Here is a 23768-nt window from a genome sequence, read left to right as displayed (position 1 = left end):
CATCATGGATAAACAGTTTGCTTCTCCCCTTCCACAGCTGTTGGGTTTCCTGTGGATCATCTGGGCCGGGATGCAACCCTGCCTGCGTCAAGAGCTCTTTCACCCGACGGACCGCGGGGTCACCATCCTGGGTTTCCGCCCACCCGTGATGGGGCAGGGGATTCAGCGTGGCATCCAGTTGGTTCCTGTGCCTGTTCTTCACATGATGAGAGTGCTGAGTGGCTTTGGAGCGATGGAATGCAGGCAGCTCCACCTCTTCAAGTGCCTCCGGGTCTTCTCCCGTTTCTGGCAAATTGGGCATTCGGGACAAGGCATCGGCATTGGCATTCTTGTGTCCTGCCCGGTACTTGATGGTGAAATCGTAGTTGGACAGCCGGGCCATCCACCGCTGTTCCAAGGCCCCGAGTTTGGCAGTATCCAGATGCGTTAGCGGGTTGTTATCCGTGAAGACGGTGAATTTCGCAGAGGCCAGTGTTATGGTTACCCCAATGACCATGGGAAAAAGAATACAAAACGGACTAGCTCTCGGGTGATGGAAACTAAGGTCGACCGTGACCTGAACCTGACCCAACACTTACAGTAGCCGGGGGATGTACCTACGATGCCCTAGACACCACGCGCCAGCCGGAGATCTAACTACCCCTATAAGAGGAATATACAGGCCTGCCTTACCTCCAGTGAGGAACCCCAAAAGATGATAGTAGACCCCCACAGATATTGACGGTGAGTTCAGAGGAAATGACATACGTAGGATGAACAGCAGATTTAGCACAGTGAGGTCCGCTTACTAGATAGCAGAAGGACAGGAAAGTGTTACTTCACGGTCGACCTAAAAATCACTATTCAAAAACACCATCCAGAAAATACTTTAAACTCCAGTGACAACTCATGCCACTGGAGTAGTAATTTTCTGTCCACAAGAGCTTCCAGCACTGAAGAGTCACATTGCAGATAGCTGGACAAAAATAGCAAAACAAGAAACAAAATTCAACTTAGCTGAACTGGAACTTGAGGCAGGTGAATGCAACAGAATGCTACTAGCACATTGTTGGCCGGCATGTGACTAACAGCCAAGCAGCCTTAAATAGGAAACTCCCCAAGAGGGTGGCGACAGGTAATCAGAGATGGAGGAAGGCACATAAGAGACACTACCATAACAGACCACCGGGGGAGCCCACAAACCGAATTCACAACAGTACCCCCCCCTTAAGGAGGGGGCACCGAACCCTCACCAGAACCACCAGGGCGACCTGGATGAGCACTATGAAATGCACGAACCAAATCGGGAGCATGAACATCGGATGCTGTCACCCAAGAATTATCCTCCTGGCCATAACCTTTCCACTTAACCAGATACTGAAGTCTCCGTCTGGAAACACGGGAGTCCAAGATCTTTTCCACCACATACTCCAATTCACCCTCAACCAACACAGGAGCAGGTGGATCAGCAGAAGGAACAACCGGTACCTCATACCTCCGCAATAATGACCGATGGAAAACATTATGGATATTAAAAGATGCTGGGAGGTCCAAACGAAAGGACACAGGATTAAGAACCTCCAGAATCCTATAAGGGCCGATAAACCGAGGCTTAAACTTAGGAGACGAGATCTTCATAGGAACAAATCGAGAAGACAGCCACACCAGGTCCCCAACACCAAGACGAGGACCAATACGCCGATGACGATTAGTGAACTGTTGAGTCTTCTCCTGGGACAACTTCAGATTGTCCACAACCTGTCCCCAAATCTGATGCATCCTATCAACCACAGCATCCACTCCAGGACAATCCGAAGACTCCAATTGACCGGACGAAAACCGAGGGTGAAACCCTGAATTACAAAAAAATGGAGAAACCAAAGTGGCAGAACTAGCCCGATTGTTAAGGGCAAACTCTGCCAATGGCAAAAAGTCAAGCCAATCATCCTGATCAGCGGACACAAAACACCTCAAGTAAGTCTCCAAGGTCTGATTAGTACGCTCAGTCTGGCCATTAGTCTGAGGATGGAATGCAGACGAAAAAGACAAATCGATACCCATCCTGGCACAGAACGTCCGCCAAAATCTAGACACAAACTGAGTACCCCTGTCAGACACTATATTCTCAGGAATACCATGCAAACGCACCACATTCTGAAAAAATAGAGGAACCAACTCAGAGGAGGAGGGCAATTTGGGCAAAGGTACCAAATGAACCATCTTGGAAAAACGGTCACAAATCACCCAGATGACAGACATCCTACGAGAAACCGGAAGGTCAGAAATAAAGTCCATAGAAATGTGCGTCCAAGGCCTCTTAGGAATAGGCAAGGGCAACAACAACCCACTGGCCTTAGAACAGCAGGGCTTGGCCCGAGCACAAACATCACAAGACTGCACAAACATGCGCACATCTCGAGACAAAGAAGGCCACCAGAAGGACCTAGACACCAAATCCCTGGTGCCAAAAATTCCAGGATGACCTGTCAACGCGGAAGAATGAACCTCCGAGATAACTCTACTGGTCCAATCATCAGGGACAAACAGTCTACCAGGCGGACAGCGATCAGGCCTATCCACCTGAAACTCCTGCAAAGAACGCCGCAGGTCTGGGGAGACAGCTGACAATATCACCCCATCCTTCAGGATGCCGGTAGGTTCGGAATCACCAGGCGAGTCAGGCTCAAAACTCCTAGAGAGGGCATCCGCCTTCACATTCTTGGACCCAGGCAGATATGACACCACAAAGTTAAATCGGGAGAAAAACAACGACCAGCGCGCCTGTCTAGGATTCAGACGCCTGGCCGACTCAAGATAAATTAGATTCTTGTGGTCAGTGAGGACCACCACCTGGTGTCTAGCACCCTCAAGCCAATGACGCCACTCCTCAAACGCCCACTTCATGGCCAGAAGTTCCCGATTTCCCACATCATAATTTCGCTCAGCGGGCGAAAACTTTCGGGAGAAAAACGCACATGGTCTCATTACTGAGCAGTCAGGATCTTTCTGCGACAAAACTGCACCTGCTCCGATCTCCGAAGCATCCACCTCAACCTGGAACGGAAGTAACACATCAGGTTGGCGCAACACAGGGGCGGAAGAAAAGCGGCGCTTAAGCTCTTGAAAGGCCTCCACAGCCGCAGAGGACCAATTAGCAACATCAGCACCCTTTTTGGTCAAATCAGTCAAAGGTTTAGCAATGGCAGAAAAACCCGCTATAAATCGGCGATAGAAATTAGCAAAACCCAAGAACTTTTGCAGACTCTTCAAAGAAGTAGGTTGCATCCAATCACAAATAGCCTGAACCTTGACAGGGTCCATCTCCATAGATGAAGGGGAAAAAATATATCCCAAAAAGGAAATTCTCTGAACTCCAAAACTACACTTTGAGCCCTTTACAAAAAGAGAATTAGCTCGCAAAACCTGAAAAACTCTCCTGACCTGTTGAACGTGAGATTCACAGTCCTCCGAAAAAACAAGAATATCATCCAAATACACAATCATAAACTTATCCAGATATTCACGGAAAATATCGTGCATAAAGGACTGAAAAACGGAAGGGGCATTTGCGAGACCGAAAGGCATTACCAAATACTCAAAATGGCCTTCAGGCGTATTAAATGCGGTCTTCCACTCATCCCCCTGCTTAATCCGCACCAAATTATACGCACCACGTAGATCGATCTTAGTGAACCACTTAGCCCCCTTTATACGAGCAAACAGATCAGTAAGTAAAGGTAACGGGTACTGGTATTTAACTGTAATCTTATTCAAAAGTCGATAGTCGATACAAGGTCTCAATGAACCATCCTTTTTACCTACAAAGAAAAATCCTGCCCCTAGTGGAGACAACGAGGGGCGAATATGACCCTTTTCCAAGGATTCTCTGATATACTCCCGCATAGCAGTATGTTCAGGTACAGACAAATTAAACAAGCGACCCTTAGGAAACTTACTACCGGGGATCAATTCAATAGCGCAGTCACACTCTCTGTGGGGAGGGAGAGAATCAACTTTAGGCTCTTGAAAGACATCATAAAAATCTGACAGAAATGCTGGGATCTCAGAGGGAGTAGATGAAGAAATAGGAACCAAAGGTGCATCCCCATGAATACCCCGACATCCCCAGCTCAACACAGACATAGATTTCCAGTCCAAGACGGGATTATGAATCTGTAACCATGGTAATCCAAGCACTAAGACATCATGTAGGTTATATAATACAAGGAAACGAATAATCTCCTGATGGTCTGGGGTAAGACGCATAGTCACTTGTGTCCAATATTGTGGTTTATTGCTAGCCAAAGGTGTAGAATCAATACCCTTCAGGGGAATAGAAACTTCCAACGGCTCCAAATCAAACCCACAACGCTTGGCAAAGGACCAATCCATGAGACTCAGAGCGGCGCCAGAATCCACATAAGCATTCACAGTCACAGATGATAAGGTACAAATCAATGTCACGGACAAAAGAAATTTTGACTGCAAGGTACCTGTAGAAAAAGATTTATCAACCTTTTTATCAACCTTATTTATACGTTTAGAGCATGCTGATATAACATGAGCTGGATCTCCACAGTAGAAGCACAATCCATTTTTGCGCCTGTAATTTTGACGTTCGCCTCTAGACAAAACACGATCGCATTGCATATGCTCTAATGCCTTTTCAGAGGTCACCGCCAAATGGTGCACAGGTCTTTGCTCAGAAGACACCGCCATATGGTGCACAGGTTTTTGCTCAGAAGATACCGCCATATGGTGCCCAGATTCTTCCTCAGAAGACCCCGCCATATGGTGCACAGATTTGCGCTCCCGCAAACGCCGATCAATCTGGATAGCCAATTTCATGGCATCATTCAGACCTGTAGGCACAGGGAACCCCACCATGACATCCTTCACGGCATCAGAGAGACCTTCTCTGAAATTAGCTGCTAAAGCGCACTCATTCCATTTAGTAAGCACCGACCATTTACGGAATTTCTGGCAGTATATCTCAGCTTCATCTTGCCCTTGGGAAAGAGCTATCAAGGCTTTCTCAGCCAAAATCTCCAAATTAGGTTCTTCATAAAGCAACCCCAAAGCCTGAAAAAACGCATCTACATTTAACAACGCAGGATCCCCTGGCGATAATGCAAATGCCCAACTTTGTGGGTCGCCGCGCAGTAGAGAGATAACAATTTTAACTTGTTGAGTCTGATCACCAGCAGAGTGAGATCTCAGAGACAAAAACAATTTGCAATTTTCTCTGAAACTCAAAAACCGGGATCTGTCTCCGGTAAAGTATTCAGGCAGAGGAATCTTAGGTTCAGACATTGGAGCACGTATAACAAACTCTTGTAGGTTCTGTACTTTTGTCGCAAGGTTATTCAAACCTGCAACTAAACTCTGTGGATCCATGTTTCAAATGGGTGTAACCCAAGCATTCAGAGGTTAAGAGGAGAGGAGAGAAAAAAAAGTCTGAAGACTGCAGTTTAAGCAAGGAATACAAATGATCAAACTAAGGTGCACTTTCAAACACAGAAAAAAAAAAAAAAAAAAAAAAAAAAAAAAAAAACCTTTTCTTCTCCTTCCTACTTTAGTGCATATTTTAACACATAGATTTTTTATAGGCCGGCCAAACTGTTATGGTTACCCCAATGACCATGGGAAAAAGAATACAAAACGGACTAGCTCTCGGGTGATGGAAACTAAGGTCGACCGTGACCTGAACCTGACCCAACACTTACAGTAGCCGGGGGATGTACCTACGATGCCCTAGACACCACGCGCCAGCCGGAGATCTAACTACCCCTATAAGAGGAATATACAGGCCTGCCTTACCTCCAGTGAGGAACCCCAAAAGATGATAGTAGACCCCCACAGATATTGACGGTGAGTTCAGAGGAAATGACATACGTAGGATGAACAGCAGATTTAGCACAGTGAGGTCCGCTTACTAGATAGCAGAAGGACAGGAAAGTGTTACTTCACGGTCGACCTAAAAATCACTATTCAAAAACACCATCCAGAAAATACTTTAAACTCCAGTGACAACTCATGCCACTGGAGTAGTAATTTTCTGTCCACAAGAGCTTCCAGCACTGAAGAGTCACATTGCAGATAGCTGGACAAAAATAGCAAAACAAGAAACAAAATTCAACTTAGCTGAACTGGAACTTGAGGCAGGTGAATGCAACAGAATGCTACTAGCACATTGTTGGCCGGCATGTGACTAACAGCCAAGCAGCCTTAAATAGGAAACTCCCCAAGAGGGTGGCGACAGGTAATCAGAGATGGAGGAAGGCACATAAGAGACACTACCATAACAGACCACCGGGGGAGCCCACAAACCGAATTCACAACAGGCCAGGTAGTGTTTGAACCTCTCTGTCACTGCCCAGACGACAGCAAGGAATTCCAGCTTAAAGGAACTGTAGTTGTCAGGGTTCCTTTCCATGGGACGGAGTTTCCTGCTGGCGTAAGCGATCACCCTTTCTTTGCCTTCCTGGACCTGGGACAGCACAGCTCCTAATCCCACATTGCTGGCATCTGTGTACAGCACGAACGGTTTGTCATATTCGGGGTAAGCCAGTACCTCTTCTCCCATCAGTGCCGACTTCAAACAAGTGAAGGATCCCTCCAGCTCCTCGTTCCAATCAAAGGGGGTGTTCCTCCCCTTGGTCTTCTTTGGTTGGCCCACCAGCAGGTTTTGCAAGGGTGCGGCCTTCTTGGTAAAGTCTTTAATGAACCTCTGGTAATAGCCTACCAGCCCGAGGAACTGCCGGACTTTGTGGAGGTCACTGGGCTTTGGCCAGTCCTTGATCACTGTGACCTTGTCAGGGTCTGGGGCCACTCCTTCAGCGCTCACCACATGGCCCAGGTACTGCACTTTAGGTTTCAGCAGATGACACTTGGACGGTTTCACCTTTAAGCCGAAGTTGGACAGGGCTTCAAACACCTCGGCCAGGTGCTTCAGATGGTCTTCGTAGGTCTTAGAGAAGACAATGACATCATCCAAATACAGCAGCACGGTTTCAAAGTTCATGTGTCCCAAGCAGCACTCCATCATCCTCTGGAACGTCCCGGGAGCATTGCACAATCCGAAGGGCATGTAGTTGAACTCGCAGAGACCCATTGGGGTCGTGAAGGCTGTCTTCTCCTTGTCCGCCTCCGCCACAGGAACCTGCCAGTACCCACTGGTGAGATCTAAGGTAGAGAAGTAGTTAGCAGATTTTAAGGCAGCCAGAGACTCCTCTATCCTGGGCAGCGGGTATGCGTCTTTATGTGTAATGCGATTCAACTGTCTATAATCAACACACATCCTCATTGTACCATCTTTCTTTTTAACAAGGACTAACGGAGCTGCCCAGGGGCTACAGCTGTCTCTCACCACCCCAGCCTCCTTCATTTCCCGCAACATGTCCTTGGCACACTGGTAATGAGCTGGGGGTACAGGGCGATATCTCTCTTTTATGGGTCGGTGATCTCCCGTGGGGATATGATGTTGGATCCCTTTCACCTGCCCAAAATCTAAGGGGTGTTTGCTGAATACCTGCTGGTACTCGTGTACCACCCTGTAGGCCCCCTGTTTTAGATGGGATGGGGTAGAGTCAGTGCCCACATGCAATTCCCGACACCAATCTTTCGAGTGCTCTGCAGAACCGTTGTCCTCCGCCACGTTTGACGGGACCAAGGGTTCGGGTGTCTGTATCACACTATTGTTAACAGTGAACAATTTGGCGAGCATGGCATATTTGGTGAGGTGAACCTCTTCCTCCCCACAATTGAGGACACGTACGGGCACTCTCCCCTGGTGAACGTCGACCACCCCCCGGGCTGTCAGGATAGTAGGCCTATTGTCTGAATATACTGGCTCTACCAAGGCCTGGTAGTCCTTTCCCCTGAGGCCTATGGCTGCCCGACACCATATTAACATTTCACTCCTGGGGGGTATCGCGATGGGGTTTGAATCACTCACAGTGACACGACCAATCTCACCACCAGTCAGCTCTACCTGCTGTCTCTGCATCAGAGCTCTGATTTCTTTTTGCAGGGCGCGTTGTTCACTGTGGCCAGCGGTTTCTGCCACCTGTTGCAACAAAACAATAACTTCTGCAAGACAATTTTCTATAACATTAGTAACAAGAGTCATCATGGGATTACTTTCTCGACGATCAATATCAACAATCACAATCCCTTGGGCTTTCAATTCCACCCGCCCCACCTTGATGGTGACCTCCTTATACCCCACTTGTGGCAACGGCTGACCATTACTGGCTATTATGGTGAAATCATCGTCAGGGCCACGAGTAATATCGGTGTCCTCCCAATACCGTTTATAAAGCACGTAAGGTATAGTCGTCACCTGAGAACCGGTGTCCAGCAAAGCGTTCAAGGGGATTCCATCAACCACTACAGGGAGAACTGGTCGTCCTCCAATATACTTGGTTCTCCAATGCTGCGGGCCTGACCGTCCTACTCCTGGGGGTTGGCCCTTTGCCCCAGGGGTTGCTCGTTTAAAGGACAGTACCTTGCCAGGTGGCCCACCTGGTGACAGCGGCGGCAGATGGGTCGTCCGTCCTGGTGGAAGCGGTCGTCGTTCCGGGCTCTGGTCGGTGGAGTCCTCCTCTGTCGCATCCAAGGGACATCCTCTGGTCTGGAGGCCAACTGGATCTTCTCCTTGGGGGCCTCCTGTAGGGACTGCATCGTCCGGGCCAGGGCAGCAACGCTCTTGGTTAGCTCTTGCATCTGGAGGCGGAGTCCTGCAGGGGAGTCGTCCTCTAGGCTCTGGGCATCTGCTTCGGCGGCGACTGGGGCATCCGACGCCACCTCCTGGTGATATGTGAGAGCGGGGCGCCGGGGAGGTGCTGCAAGGCTGGGCTGGCGCTCCTGCAATGCCTGGATAGCTTTATCTTTGAATTGCGCAAAAGTCAAGTCTGGATTTTGCATGGCCAGGAAGTGCAATTGGCCCCGCTGGTGACTGCACAGGAGCCCCTCAATGAACCGCTCCTTCAGGAGTTTATCCTCATCCTGCATGCTGCCAGGGTCACTCTGCTTAATGGCCCGCATCGCCTCCTGGAGATTAAGGGCATAGTCTCGTAAGCTATCCTGCGGTCTCTGTTTGCATCCATAGAAAGTCAGTTTAATTTCTGTAGCAGTGCGAGTATCGAAGGTGGCTTTAAGCTTTGTAAAGATCTGTTGTGCAGTTCCCTTATCCTCGGCGGGCCAGGATTTCAATTCTCTCAGAGCCGCCCCAAAGAGTTGGCCAGTTATCATATGAACTTTCTGCGGCTCTGTCAGGAGATAGAACTCGAGCAGGCTGCAGATCCCTTCCTTAAAGTCAGTGAATGTATGCGACTCCCCAGAGTATCGTGGGAGCCAGGCCGCTCCGGGCAGGTACGGCATAGAGAATGGCATTATGGCCTTTGTGTTAGCGGCAGCGTCCGACTGACTGAGGGGGGCAGCGGGTTCTGCGGCAACCAGTGATGGTATTAGGGCCACGGCTTCACCCGCCGCGGGGACTGGAGGTGCCCCTGCATCCGCGGCTGCGATCGCCACCTCTTCTCCTCCCGAATCGGACATGGTTGTCCCTTCCTCCCACTAACCTGCTGCAGGTCGGAGTTCCTCTTCCGGGATCGGCACGTTACCGCGCTTTCTCGTTCCGCGCTTCTTTTGGCCGGTTCCGCCCACGAAGCTGAGGCTCCTCCCTCCGCGCGCGGCAATGGCGAATTGTGGCGGGAACTCTTGGCGGCAATTGGCAACACACAGTCCTTGCAGTAAAGCACAGTCCTTGCACAATAAATCAGAGTTCCAAGGCACACATAACCTGACTCTTCAGGCTTAAGTAGATCCTGTTCGTGACGCCAAAATGGAGCGCCCCCACTGCCGCAGGGCCGAGGGGCACCCGGTTCCGGGCCTCTGAGTCTCTGCTCTGATGGGGTGTCACGGTGGCTAGACCCGGTCCGTGACCCTGCCGTGGGGCGCACAATAAAGGTGAAGGTCTGAGATGATGATGTTGTTGTAGTGCGGTGCAGTAAATAACGAGGACACCAGGTTGCAGTCTCTTTACCTCTTTACTGAAGGTTTTAGAGTCCTCAGTCCAGAGCGCTGTCAACAGGGCTGTTTGAGACCGGCCGGTCCAAAGGCACATCAGGAGTTCTCTTTACAGGTGGGAATCAGTGTCTACCTTCTAGCGCTGTGTGTTGTAGTCCTTCCCTGCTGAGCCCCCGGGATAGTCCTCACAACTGTTCCTGTCTGTCTGATGTTCGTTCTCTCCGTCCCCCAGGTGATATGGTAGGACGCACCCGTATGACGGGGTAGGCCTGGAGTTCTTCCGGGACCCTAGAGTCGCCCCTCTCCCACAGCTGCCTCCGTTGTCTGCTTAGGTGTTAAGTGAGACAGCCAACCTGTAGTTAGCTGCCCTGCCGTGGTTTGCAATGTACTTAAAGTCTCTTACTTGCTCGGCGTTCCGGCCACCGACTGTTTGCGCCTCAGAAGGATGTTGCCTCGGTCTAACAGCAAGACCCCTTCTGGTATTTCTCCTTTTCTGTATTCCCGTTGTTTACTGGTTAGTTCTGCTCTGAGGAGTCTGCCAGGATCCCATCCCTGACAGGTCCTCTCACTAGCTCTTCCCAGCTACTTCTCTCCCTGTCTTCCTGTCCAACCCCCAGTTTTACCAGAGTGTGAGGAGTGGCCTAGTAGATAGAACCACCCCCCCTGGTGGCCGGAGTGTGAAGTGTAGTGTGAGTGATACCTGGTCAGAGAAACTCCTTTAGTGCAATCAGACGTAATATCACTCCCCTTAGCGGCAGAGCGACATTACTGCAACGACCAGGACTCTGGGGCGCTGCATTATGACTTGCATCTGCTTTCTAGTACAATAAGAATGAACAAAACCCTGTGTAATAGTAAAGTAAATGTAGCAGCACAGATACCAGCTCCCCAGCTCATTGGTTGATCACACAGAGTATGACACTGCTTCTGCTGGTTCCTCTCATATCTCTCCCACCTGTCATTTGAATTTCTGTTCTTTTTACAGAATACTACTCTCATTGTCTTCAGAGCTCCAATTGCACAACATGTTACTGTCAGGAGTATTAATCCAATAGTTTAGAGCTTTCTCTTCTGATCTCTGCTGCTGAGCTGTGAGTGTTGCTGTTCTCTCACTATTCTAAATCACTCTAAAATGTCTGCTGCATTCCCTGCCTCAGCTTTTATACTGCCTGTGATTGTCTGTGCTGATTGTATGAGCTATACCATGTGATGAGGTAACTGAAGTCTTTTGCTAATGTAATCTCGTGCAATGTGTAAAATGCAGGCAGCATTTTTGGGGGGTTTGAATGAATCAATCAAATCACAAATTGTTTGCATTGGCTGGGACCTGCAAACTTCTTAAAATTCATCACAAATTTGATTTCTGACGATCAATACATTCGGCTTTACTCATGATAAGTTAAAGAGGGATTATGGGTCGTACCAGTATAACTAATATCCTTGAAATAAACACATGACTGCCTGTGACTTGGGTAAAATGGCCGCAGCAGCCTCTTATTAAACATTTCCACAAATTTGGGGCGCCCACAACCCTGGCAACATTAACTAGCTGATAGGTCTGGTGCAGAGGCATAACCCACATTCTTCCTAATTTTCACCGCTCGCACTGCACCAGCCCAGAGCAAGAGGTATTAATAGCACTGAATTAGCACCTCTAACTTCACAAGACTTATGCCCCTAAGATGCCTTGGCCTGTCACAGAAGCCACCACACCCTACTAGTGTCTTCCCACCAAACGCCATCACACTGGACCAGCCCCTAACCCGGAACTATCCCCCCGCAGTCAGATGTGACAGGAAAAAGGCTTTTTAATTTTTTTTTATAAAAACAGGAAATCAAAAAACTGATGGTGGGTGGGCAGCTGGATCCAGGATGCAAGAGAAGGCAGGAACCCACCTATCCCTTATATAACCCCCCACAACCCCGCCTCCAAAACTCCCTCCCACCAATCAGACTCCTTGCACGTACACCACCAAAAATCTCTCCCATCCTTATTGTCACATTAGTTAACCCCTTCAATCCCACCCTCTAGATTGTCATGAGGCCCATCCACCCTGCGGCTCCGTCACTTGTCTCATTTATCAGCTTTCAGACTTTGTCCCTCCGGTAAAGTTCTCTTCTGCTTCTCAGGTCCCAGTATCCCGCTGCTCAGATCCCTGCTCATCTGGAAGCTGGAAAAAGGCGAAACCGACAATTCACACCTGCTGCTATGACTGCATCCCGTGTTCAGAAGGCGAGATCTCCAATATAACCGGTAAGTACAGTCTGAGGGGTGTAACCGGCGTCCGGCACCTTCTTATAGGAGATGGACTCCGCATCAACCACATTCACACAGGAAGATGGACTCCGCATCGACCACATTCACACAGGAAGATGGACTCCGCATCGATCATATTCACTCAGGTAGATGGACTCCGCATCGGCCACATTCACACAGGAAGATGGACTCTGCATCGGCCACATTCACACAGGAAGATGGACTCTGCATTGACCACATTCACACAGGAAGATGGACTCCGCATCGACCACATTCACATAGGAAGATGGACTCCGCATCAACCACATTCACACAGGAAGATGGACTCCGCATCGACCACATTCACACAGGAAGATGGACTCCGCATCGACCACATTCACACAGGAAGATGGACTCTGCATCGACCACATTCACGCAGGATGATGGACTCCGCATCGACCACATTCACACAGGAAGATGGACTACGCATCGATCATATGCACTCAGGAAGATGGACTCCGCATCGACCACATTCACACAGGTAGATGGACTCCGCATCGACCACATTCACACAGGAAGATGGACTCTGCATCGACCACATTCACACAGGAAGATGGACTCTGCATCGACCACATTCACACAGGAAGATGGACTCTGCATCGACTACATTCACACAGGATGATGGACTCCGCATCGACCACATTCACACAGGATGATGGACTCCACATCGACCACATTCACACAGGAAGATGGACTCTGCATCGACCACATTCACACAGGATGGTGGACTCCACATCGACTACATTCACACAGGATGATGGACTCCGCATCGACCACATTCACACAGGAAGATGGACTCTGCATCGACCACATTCACACAGGAAGATGGACTCTGCATCGACCACATTCACACAGGAAGATGGACTCCGCATCGACCACATTCACACAGGAAGATGGACTCCGCATCGACCACATTCACACAGGAAGATGGACTCCGCATCGACCACATTCACACAGGAAGATGGACTCCGCATCGACCACATTCACACAGGATGATGGACTCCGCATCGACCACATTCACACAGGAAGATGGACTGCGCATCGACCACATTCACACAGGAAGATGGACTCTGCATCGACCACATTCACACAGGATGGTGGACTCCACATCGACTACATTCACACAGGATGATGGACTCCGCATCGACCACATTCACACAGGAAGATGGACTCCGCATCGACCACATTCACACAGGAAGATGGACTCTGCATCGACCACATTCACACAGGAAGATGGACTCCACATCGACCACATTCACACGCGAAGATGGACTCTGCATCGACCACATTCACACAGGAAGATGGACTCCGCATCGACCACATTCACACAGGAAGATGGACTCCGCATCGACCACATTCACACAGGAAGATGGACTCCGCATCGACCACATTCACACAGGAAGATGGACTCCGCATCGACCACATTCACACAGGAAGATGGACTCCGCATCGACCACATTCACACAGGATGATGGACTCCGCATCGACCACATTCACACAGGAAGATGGACTGCGCATCTACCACATTCACACAGGATGATGGACTCCGCATCGACCACATTCACACAGGAAGATGGACTCCGCATCGACCACATTCACACAGGAAGATGGACTCCGCATCGACCACATTCACACAGGAAGATGGACTCCGCATCGACTACATTCACATGTAATAGGGTGCAGGGTTGAGTATGTCACCACGGAACAGACAGACCAACTGTTGAGGGGGATTTGTTAACAGGAGTAAGATTCTCCTCGCAGGAAGAAAACAGAAGGGGTTAGTAGAGATAAAGCAAACAGTATAACAATTCACAACAAGCTAACTGAAGCTATGAAACAGTTACCCCCTTACACACACACTGCAGAGCAGGACATCACTCAGGGATCGGTGTGTGGGATTTTAGCCCCAGCACTGTCTGCACCGGTCACCACCTAGCACTGTCTGCAGCGGTCACCACCCAGCACTGTCTGCAGCAGTTACCACCCACCACTGTCTACACAGGTCACCACCCAGCACTGTCTGCAGCAGTTACCACCCAGCACTGTCTGCAGCGGTCACCACCCAGCACTGTCTGCACCGGTCACCACCCAGCACTGTCTGCAGCGGTCACCACCCAGCACTGTCTGCACTGGTCACCACCTAGCACTGTCTGCAGCGGTCACCACCCAGCACTGTCTGCAGCAGTTACCACCCACCACTGTCTACACAGGTCACCACCCAGCACTGTCTGCAGCAGTTACCACCCAGCACTGTCTGCAGCGGTCACCACCCAGCACTGTCTGCACCGGTCACCACCCAGCACTGTCTGCACTAGTCACTCTTCACCACCACTGCTACCACCCAGCACTGTCTGCAGCTGTAACTATTCACTGCCAACATCACCACCCAACACTGTCTGCAGCGGTCACCGCCCAGCACTGTCTGCAGCGGTCACTCTTCACTGTGAGAAACACAGCTCAGCAGATGGTATCACAAATAATAGGATTAGATACACAGCTCAACAGATGATATCACGAATAATAATAGGATTTGATACACAGCTCAGCAGATGGCCTCACACATGATAGGAATAGATACACAGCTCAGCAGATGATATCACACATTGGATACCAGGCGTAGATGCAAAGTATAACACATAATAGGATTAAGAATAATTTCTCACCAGCTCACTGCACCCTCAGCTCATTTCCGCCCATGTGTGGTGCATGGATCTAGGAAACGATCATGCGTCAGATCCAATGATGCTGTAATCCACTCTGTAAAACCCCACCCCCTTACTACTGATTGATAGTTATTTTCACTGTGCATAGGCAGAAAGCTGCCCATCAGTGGAGTGGGCGGAGTTATACAGAGCTCAACATTCTGAGAACTGATAGATGGACAACAGATAAAACAGAGTTGTGATACATTGCTGGAATCAGGATCTCAGCTCCTACATCATGCTGCTCTTAGATGAGGTTGCAATAAACAGATTCTTTTTACCTCTATGACTGTCAGGAAATAGGAAGAAGTTCTGATTACTTCTATGACACATACAGAGCTCTCAGCTGCAGTTTCCTCTACCCGCCAGCACAAGCCTGGAATTCTAAGCCACTCTCCCTCCCTCCCACTTGCGATATGGCTGTAAATGTGAGACCAGCGTGCCACCAACACTCACTGAAGTCGCTGAGGAACTTTTATGGCTTTGTGCTGGAAAAGCCAGTCTCCTGCCTAAACCCCTCTTCCCCCCTCCTCCCTGATACCAGCCATATCTGATACAGCAATTTTCAACCGCATGGGACTCTTTTGTTCTTGAGAAGTGATCAGGGATAGAGATATAAGGGTTACATATTCCAAATGTCCATCGAGAGATCTATAACTCAATGAAATCGCCAGGATCTAAACCCACGAAATGCAATGAACGCATTTCTCCATAAGCGGGTCATATATATACATTGTGTTTATACCTAAAAGAACCCGCCTGACGGGATGAGCATCATGTGTCGTTCTTCTACGAGGTTCTTACAGCAAGTTATGTATAGAAATGGCTTGTCCTAACTCTAAAAAAGGGGAGTATTCAGCCTCTGAGTGAGGTCACAACAGGGGGAGTGCCTTGGTTTTGGGCACGGAGATAAGTGAGTGAGGCATCAGTCTTCACTAGTCTTTTGTCCTGGGTAGTGTTGAGCGATACCGTCCGATACTTGAAAGTATCGGTATCGGAAAGTATCGGCCGATACTGGCAAAGTATCGGATCTAATCCGATACCGATACCCGATACCCATACAAGTCAATAGGACACCAAGTATCGGACGGTATCCTGATGGATCCCAGGGTCTGAAGGAGAGGAAACTCTCCTTCAGGCCCTGGGATCCATATCAATGTGTAAAATAAAGAATTAAAATAAAAAATAGGGATATACTCACCTCTCCGGCGGCCTCTGGCTGTTACCGCCATAACCGGGAGCCGTTGAACCTAAGAATGCGCGCTTGAAAGACCTTAGGTGATGTCACGGCTTTGTGATTGGTCGCGTAGCGGTCACGCGACCGCTACGCGACCAATCAGAGCGCAGTGACCTCATCTAAGGCCCTTCAAGCGCGCATTCTTAGGTAACCGCCAGAGTCCGCCGGAGAGGTGAATATATCCCTATTTTTTATTTTAATTCTTTATTTTACACATTGATTTTAATCCCGATACCGATTCCCGATACCACAAAAGTATCGGATCTCGGTATCGGAATTCCGATACGGCAAGTATCGGCCGATACCCGATACTTGCGGTATCAGAATGCTCAACACTAGTCCTGGGTCTAGCTGCAAGACTGCATGCCCATCCCCCACAGCACATGGTCTGCCATGAGATTAAATGAGATAACGAACTTTGTTTTTCAACTTTAATCCCTTTTATTTGTACTTGTACTGTACATATGATACTTGACTACTTTTATATCTTTTTATACTTCGGTTAACACTGCCTACCTTTTTGGAGTAAAATATATAAAATTACTAGCTTTGTTTCTCCTTGCTCTATAACGTACTGTCACATCCTCTGAAGTGGATTACGCTACTAATTTGGGTTGGTTCCGGACCCGTGATTAATTAAGAAATCGGAGCTGGTTGTAGCGGATTTTTGTCCTGTGCATTTGGGAGACTTTTTAGCGATGGACGGCGTTGATAATTCTTGTTCCTGCTTGAGTGGGAGTAGTTATATCGCCCACACTGCAGCATGCCCATTAGCCAGTACAAAGTAAGGCAGCCTATATGGAGACTAATTATCCTAGGTGCAGTACCCTGTCTGATCTGAGGGTAAGGGGGGCACAAGAGAGCTGCAAGTTCCAAATCGGAACTGGGAGGTGGGATATAGATAAATCCCCTTCAGAAAGGAACCAGGGGCAACCAAACAATCAGGGTTCATGACAAATTGGTGTGAGCAGTGGGGATGATAATGTTGTCCTCCCTGGGATCCGTGACAATGACTGTCTGCCTCACAGAGTGTGCATGTCACAAGGAGTACTGCTCATTTTTTGCATGTGTCTTATCAGTGTAACTTGGAATATGTGCCTGCCACACCGGTACTGCGGGATTGTACCTCCTTCTGATTGTATTTCTGGCAGCGCGACTACGTCCTCTACTAATACCTGCTCTGTATAGTCATCATCGCTCATCGCTACAACGTTTTTCAAGCTCTTTCATTCTGATTTATAGCACAGAGCTCAGCTGGATAATATGCAAATCAGTAAGAAGAAATATGAATGGCACTGAGAAAAACCGCTCTTAGTACTCACTGTTAAAGGATGAATGAGCTCTGAATCACGGACACATTCCAGAAACCTTCACCTTGCTGGAGGTGCTTGCTATGAAGAAGGTGCATGAAAAGTCCAATAAAACAAGAAAAAAGCAGCAGCACTCCAATTGTTGGTGAAAAAAACAACCTTAGTCCTTTATTACATAATAAAAATCATGGACAAGGTATTGCGGGTAAAACAAGTGCAGATTATGCAGGCAAAAGGACGACGGCCGTTTCACACAATAAGCGCTTTCACGGGTCCAGATCTGAAATTTTACCTTTGTATACATCTTAACCCCTTCCCGACCCATGACGCCACGTAGGCGTCATGAAAACCCGTGCCAATCCGACCCATGACGCCTATGTGGCGTCATGGAATGATCGCGTCCCTGCAGATCGGGTGAAGGGGTTAACTCCTATTTTACCCGATCTGCAGGGAGAGGGGGAGTGGTACTTCAGCCCAGGGGGGGTGGCTTCACCCCCCCCGTGGCTACGATCGCTCTGATTGGCTGTTGAAAGTGAAACTGCCAATCAGAGCGATTTGTAATATTTCACCTAAAAAACTGGTGAAATATTACAATCCAGCCATGGCCGATGCTGCAATATCATCGGCCATGGCTGGAAATACTGAAGTGCCCCCCCCCACACCCACCGATCGCCCCCCCAGTGCTCCGTTATGGGGTCCGGTCCCCTCCGTCCGCCTGCCGGCTCCCCCGTCCTCCTGTCCGCTCCCTCCTTGCTCAGACCCACCCCCCCTGTGCTCCGATCCCCCCCCCTGTGCTCCGATCCACCCCCCCACCACCCCTTCATACTTACCGATCCTCCCGGTGTCCGGCTGTCTCCTCGCTGGGCGCCGCCATCTTGGAAAATGGCGGGCGCATGCTCAGTGCGCCCGCCGAATCTGCCAGTCGGCAGATTCCTTACAGGTACATTTTGATCGCTGTGGTAGGTTCTATCACAGCGATCAAAATAAAAAAAATAATAAATAACCCCCCCCCTTTATCACCCCCATAGGGACAATAATAAAATAAAGACATTTTTTTTTTTTTTTCTTCCACTAGGGTTAGGGTTAGAACTAGGGGTAGGGTTAGGGGTAGGGTTAGGGTTACGGGTAGGGTTAGGGGTAGGGTTATGGCATGTGCACACAGAGCGGATCGGCCGCGGATCCGCAGCGGATCGGCCGCGGATCCGCAGCGGATCGGCCGCGGATCCGCAGCGGATCGGCCGCGGATCCGCAGCGGATCCGCAGCGGATCGGCAGCGGATCCGCAGCGGATCGGCAGCGATCCGCAGCGGATTGGCCACGGATCCGCAGCGGATGGGCAGCGGATCGGCAGCGGATCGGCAGCGGATCCGCAGCAAATCGGCCGCGGATCCGCAGCGGATCCGCAGCGGATTGGCAGCAGATTGCCAGCGGATCTGCAGCGGATTGGCCGCAGATCCGCAGTGGATTGACAGCGGATCCGCAGCGGATTGGCCGCGGATCCGCAGCGGATTGGCCGCTGCGAATTCGAAGCAGTTTTCCATCAGGTTTACAGTACCATGTACACCTAAGGAAAACCAAATCCGCTGTGCCCATGGTGCGGAAAATTCCGTGCAGAAACGCTGCGTTGTATTTTCCGCAGCATGTCAATTCTTTGTGCGGATTCCGCAGCGTTTTACACCTGTTCCTCAATAGGAATCCGCAGGTGAAATCCGCACAAAAAAACACTGGAAATCTGCTGTAAATCCGCAGGTAAAACGCAGTGCCTTTTACCTGCAGATTTTTCAAAAATCGTGCGGAAAAATCTCACACGAATCCGCAACGTGGGCACATAGCCTTAGGGTTAGGGTTGGAATTAGAGTTAGGGTTGGAATTAGGGCTAGGGTTTGAAATAGGGTTAAGATTAGGCTTGTGGTTAGGGTCACGGATAGGGTTAGGGGTGTGTTGGGGTTACAGTTGTGGTTAGGGTTGGGATTAGGGTTACGGTTGGGATTAGGGTTAGGATTAGGGTTGGAATTAGGGTTACGGGTGTGTTGCGGTTAGGGTTGTGGTTAGGGGTGTGTTGGGGTTAGGGTTGTGATTAGGGTTATGGCTACAGTTGGGATTAGGATTAGGGGTGTGTTGGGGTTAGTGTTGAAGTTAGAATTGAGGGGTTTCCACTGTTTAGGCACATCAGGGGTCTCCAAACGCAACATGGCGCCACCATTGATTCCAGCCAATCTTGCGTTCAAAAAGTCAAATGGTGCTCCCGCCCTTCCAAGCCCCGACGTGCACCCAAACAGTGGTTTACCCCCACATTTGGGGTACCAGCGTACTCAGGACAAACTGGGCAACAACTGTTGGGGTCCAATTTCTCCTGTTACCCTTGCAAAAATAAAAAATTACTTGCTAAAACATAATTTTTGAGGAAAGAACAATTATTTTTTATTTTCACGGCTCTGCGTTATAAACTTCTGTGAAGCACTTGGGGGTTGAAAGTGCTCACCACACATCTAGATAAGTTCCTTCGGGGGTCTAGTTTCCAAAATGGGGTCACTTGTGGGGTGTTTCTACTGTTTAGGCACATCAGGGGCTCTGCAAATGCAATGTGACGCCCGCAGACCATTCCATCAAAGTCTGCATTTCAAATGTCACTACTTCCCTTCCGAGCCCTGACGTGCGCCCAAACAGTGGTTTACCCCCACATATGGGGTATCAGCATACTCACAACAAACTGGGCAACAAATATTGGGGTCCAAATTCTCCTGTTACCCTTGTGAAAATAAAAAATTGCTTGCTAAAACATCTTTTTTGAGGAAAGAAAAATGATTTTTTATTTTCACGGCTCTGCGTTGTAAACTTCTGTGAAGCACTTGGGGGTTGAACGTGCTCACCACACATCTAGATAAGTTCCTTTGGGGGTCTAGTTTCCAAAATGGGGTCACTTGTGGGGGGTTTCTACTGTTTAGGCATATCAGGGGCTCTGCAAACGTAACATGATGCCCGCAGACCATTCCATCAAAGTCTGCATTCCAAAACGTCACTACTTCCCTTCCGAGCCCCGGCATGTGCCCAAACAGTGGTTTACCCCCACATATGGGGTATCAGCGTACTCAGGAGAAACTGGACAACAACTTTTGGGGTCCAATTTCTCCTGTTACTCTTGCAAAAATAAAAAATTCTGGGCTAAAAAAATATTTTTGAGGAAAGGAAACACATTTATTATTTTCACGGCTCTGCGTTATAAACTTCTGTGAAGCACTTGGGGGTTCAAAGTGCTCACCACACATCTAGATAAGTTCCCTTGGGGGTCTAGTTTCCAATATGGAGTCACTTGTGGGGAGTTCCTACTGTTTAGGCACATCAGGGGCTCTGCAAACGCAACATGATGCCCGCAGAGCATTCCATCAAAGTCTGCATTTCAAAACGTCACTACTTCCCTTCCGAGCCCTGCCGTGCGCCCAAACAGTGGTTTACCCCCACATATGGGGTATCATCGTACTCAGGACAAACTGGACAACAACATTTGTGGTCCAATTTCTCCTATTACCCTTGGGAAAAGAAAAAATTCTGGGCTAAAAATCATTTTTGAGGAAAGAAAAATTATTTTTTTATTTTCATGGCTCTGCGTTATAAACTTCTGTGAAGCACCTGGGGGTTATAAGTGCTCACTATGCATCTAGATAAGTTCCTTGGGGGGTCTAGTTTCCAAAATGGGGTCACTTGTAGGGGAGCTCCAATGTTTAGGCACACAGGGGCTCTCCAAACGCGACATGGTGTCCGCTAACGATTGGAGCTAATTTTCCATTCAAAAAGTCAAATGGCACGCCTCCCCTTCCGAGCCTTGCCGTGCACCCAAACAGTGGTTTACCCCCACATATGAGGTATCGGCATACTCAGGAGAAATTGCCCAACAAATTTTAGGATCCATTCTATCCTATTGCCCATGTGAAAATGAAAGAATTGAGGCTAAAAGAAATTTTGTGTGAAAAAAAAGTACTTTTTCATTTTTGCGGATCAATTTGTGAAGCACCTGGGGGTTTAAAGTGCTCACTATGCCTCTAGATGAGTTCCTTGGGGGGTCTAGTTTCCAAAATGGGGTCACTTGTGGAGGAGCTCCAATGTTTAGGCACACAGGGGCTTTCCAAACGCAACATGGTGTCCGCTAACGATGGAGATAATTTTTCATTCAAAAAGTCAAATGGCGCTCCTTCCCTTCCGAGCCTTACCATGTGCCCAAACAGTGGTTTACCCCCACATGTGAGGTATTGGTGTACTCAGGAGAAATTGCCCAACAAAATTTAGGATCCATTTTATCCTGTTGCCCATGTGAAAATGAAAAAATTGAGGCTAAAATAATGTTTTTGTGAAAAAAAAGTACTTTTTCATTTTTACGGATCAATTTGTGAAGCACCTGGGGGTTTAAAGTGCTCACTATGCTTCTAGATAAGTTCCTTGGGGGGTCTAGTTTCCAAAATGGGGTCACTTGTGGGGGAGCTCCAATGTTTAGGCACACGGGGGCTCTCCAAACGTGACATGGTGTCCGCTAAAGATTGGAGCCAATTTTTAATTCAAAAAGTCAACTGGCGCTCCTTCCCTTCCGAGCCCTGCCGTGCGCCCAAACAGTGGTTTACCCCCACATATGAGGTATCAGCGTAGTCAGGACAAATTGGACAACAACGTCCGTGGTCCAGTTTCTCCTTTTACCGCTGGGAAAATAAAAAAATTGTTGCTAAAAGATCATTTTTGTGACTAAAAAGTTAAATGTTCATTTTTTCCTTCCATGTTGCTTCTGCTGCTGTGAAACACCTGAAGGGTTAATAAACTTCTTGAATGTGGTTTTGAGCACCTTGAGGGGTGCAGTTTTTAGAATGGTGTCACTTTTGGGTATTTTCAGCCATATAGAACCCTCAAAATGACTTCAAATGTGAGGTGGTCCCTAAAAAAAATGGTTTTGTAAATTTTGTTGTAAAAATGAGAAATCACTGGTCAAATTTTAACCCTTATAACTTCCTAGCAAAAAAAAAAATTGTTTCCAAAATTGTGCTGATGTAAAGTAGACATGTGGGAAATGTTATTTATTAACTATTTTGTGTCACATAACTCTCTGGTTTAACAGAATAAAAATTCAAAATGTGAAAATTTTTTGCCAAATTTCCGTTTTTTTCACAAATAAACTCAGAAATTATCGACCTAAATTTACCACTAACATGAAGCCCAATATGTCACGAAAAAACAGTCTCAGAATCGCTAGGATCCGTTGAAGCGTTCCTGAGTTATTACCTCATAAAGGGACACTGGTCAGAATTTCAAAAAACGGCAAGGTCATTAAGGCCAAAATAGGCTGGGTCATGAAGGGGTTAAAGTAAGCGCTGCAGAAATCATAATATCTTATTGACATCTTCCACAACTGGAGACCCTTGATTGTGCATTTCTCTATCCTGCTTTATTTAAAACCGGACACTCTCTTGTTGTAATTCTGTTAACCTTTATTTTAGTTTCAGGTATGCTACATGTAAATCTCATACAGGCCCGAATTTGTCACTAGGCACTTGAGGGCATGTACCTAGGGTGGGACGATGAGGGGGAGCGGCACCTGAGCAAGTTTCTTTTCTGTTTTTTTATATTAAAGTCCGGGGTCACCTTCCAAAGGACTGCCCCCCCCCACGGCCACCCGCCCGCCTACCTGCCTCCTTGAAGACGTCATGCTCACCCTGCTCCAGCGATGCCTGGTCTCAGCGCCTGCAGCTCGTCCTGTGTGAGCGGTCACGTGGTACTGCTCATTAAGGTGATGAATATGGGCATATTCATGACCTTAATGAGCGGTACCACCTGACCGCTCACGCAGGAAGAAGGTGCTGCGCCGGGACAGAGATAGAGGGATGTTCGGCGCGGAGAAGTAAGGTGAGTATGACAGCCGGGGGGATGGGGGGATAAAGGAGGATGGGGAGCCGAGCCATGCAAGATGGGAGCAGGAGCGGGAGCAGGGGGAGGGGGATATGAGCCATGCATACAGGAGGGGGATATGAGCCATGCATACAGGAGAGGGGGATATGAGCCATGCATACAGGAGAGGGGGATTTGAGCCATGCATACAGGAGGGAGGATATGAGCCATGCATACAGGATGGTGGGATATTAGCCATGCATACAGGAGGGGGGATATGAGCCTTGCATACAGGAGGGGGGATATGAGCCTTGCATACAGGAGGGGGGATATGAGCCATGCATACAGGAG

The 23768-nt window shown here is 48.6% G+C and overlaps 1 protein-coding gene across 1 annotated transcript in view; it reads left to right on the top strand.

Annotated features, from left to right (window-relative positions):
- Positions 1–23768, top strand: part of LOC143801257 (vomeronasal type-2 receptor 26-like) — a 225353-nt gene that overhangs the window by 165303 nt on the left and 36282 nt on the right. The window contains exon 4 of the mRNA XM_077281237.1: positions 12142–12265. Within this exon, the coding sequence (XP_077137352.1) occupies positions 12142–12265 (124 nt within the window). The remainder of the gene's footprint in view (positions 1–12141; positions 12266–23768) is intronic.

The sequence above is a fragment of the Ranitomeya variabilis genome, chromosome 1 (assembly GCF_051348905.1).
Source record: "Ranitomeya variabilis isolate aRanVar5 chromosome 1, aRanVar5.hap1, whole genome shotgun sequence".
NCBI classification, from domain to species: Eukaryota; Metazoa; Chordata; class Amphibia; order Anura; family Dendrobatidae; genus Ranitomeya; species Ranitomeya variabilis.
Note: the sequence above shows the minus strand (reverse complement) of the source record. Positions and strands in the feature narration are given on the sequence as shown.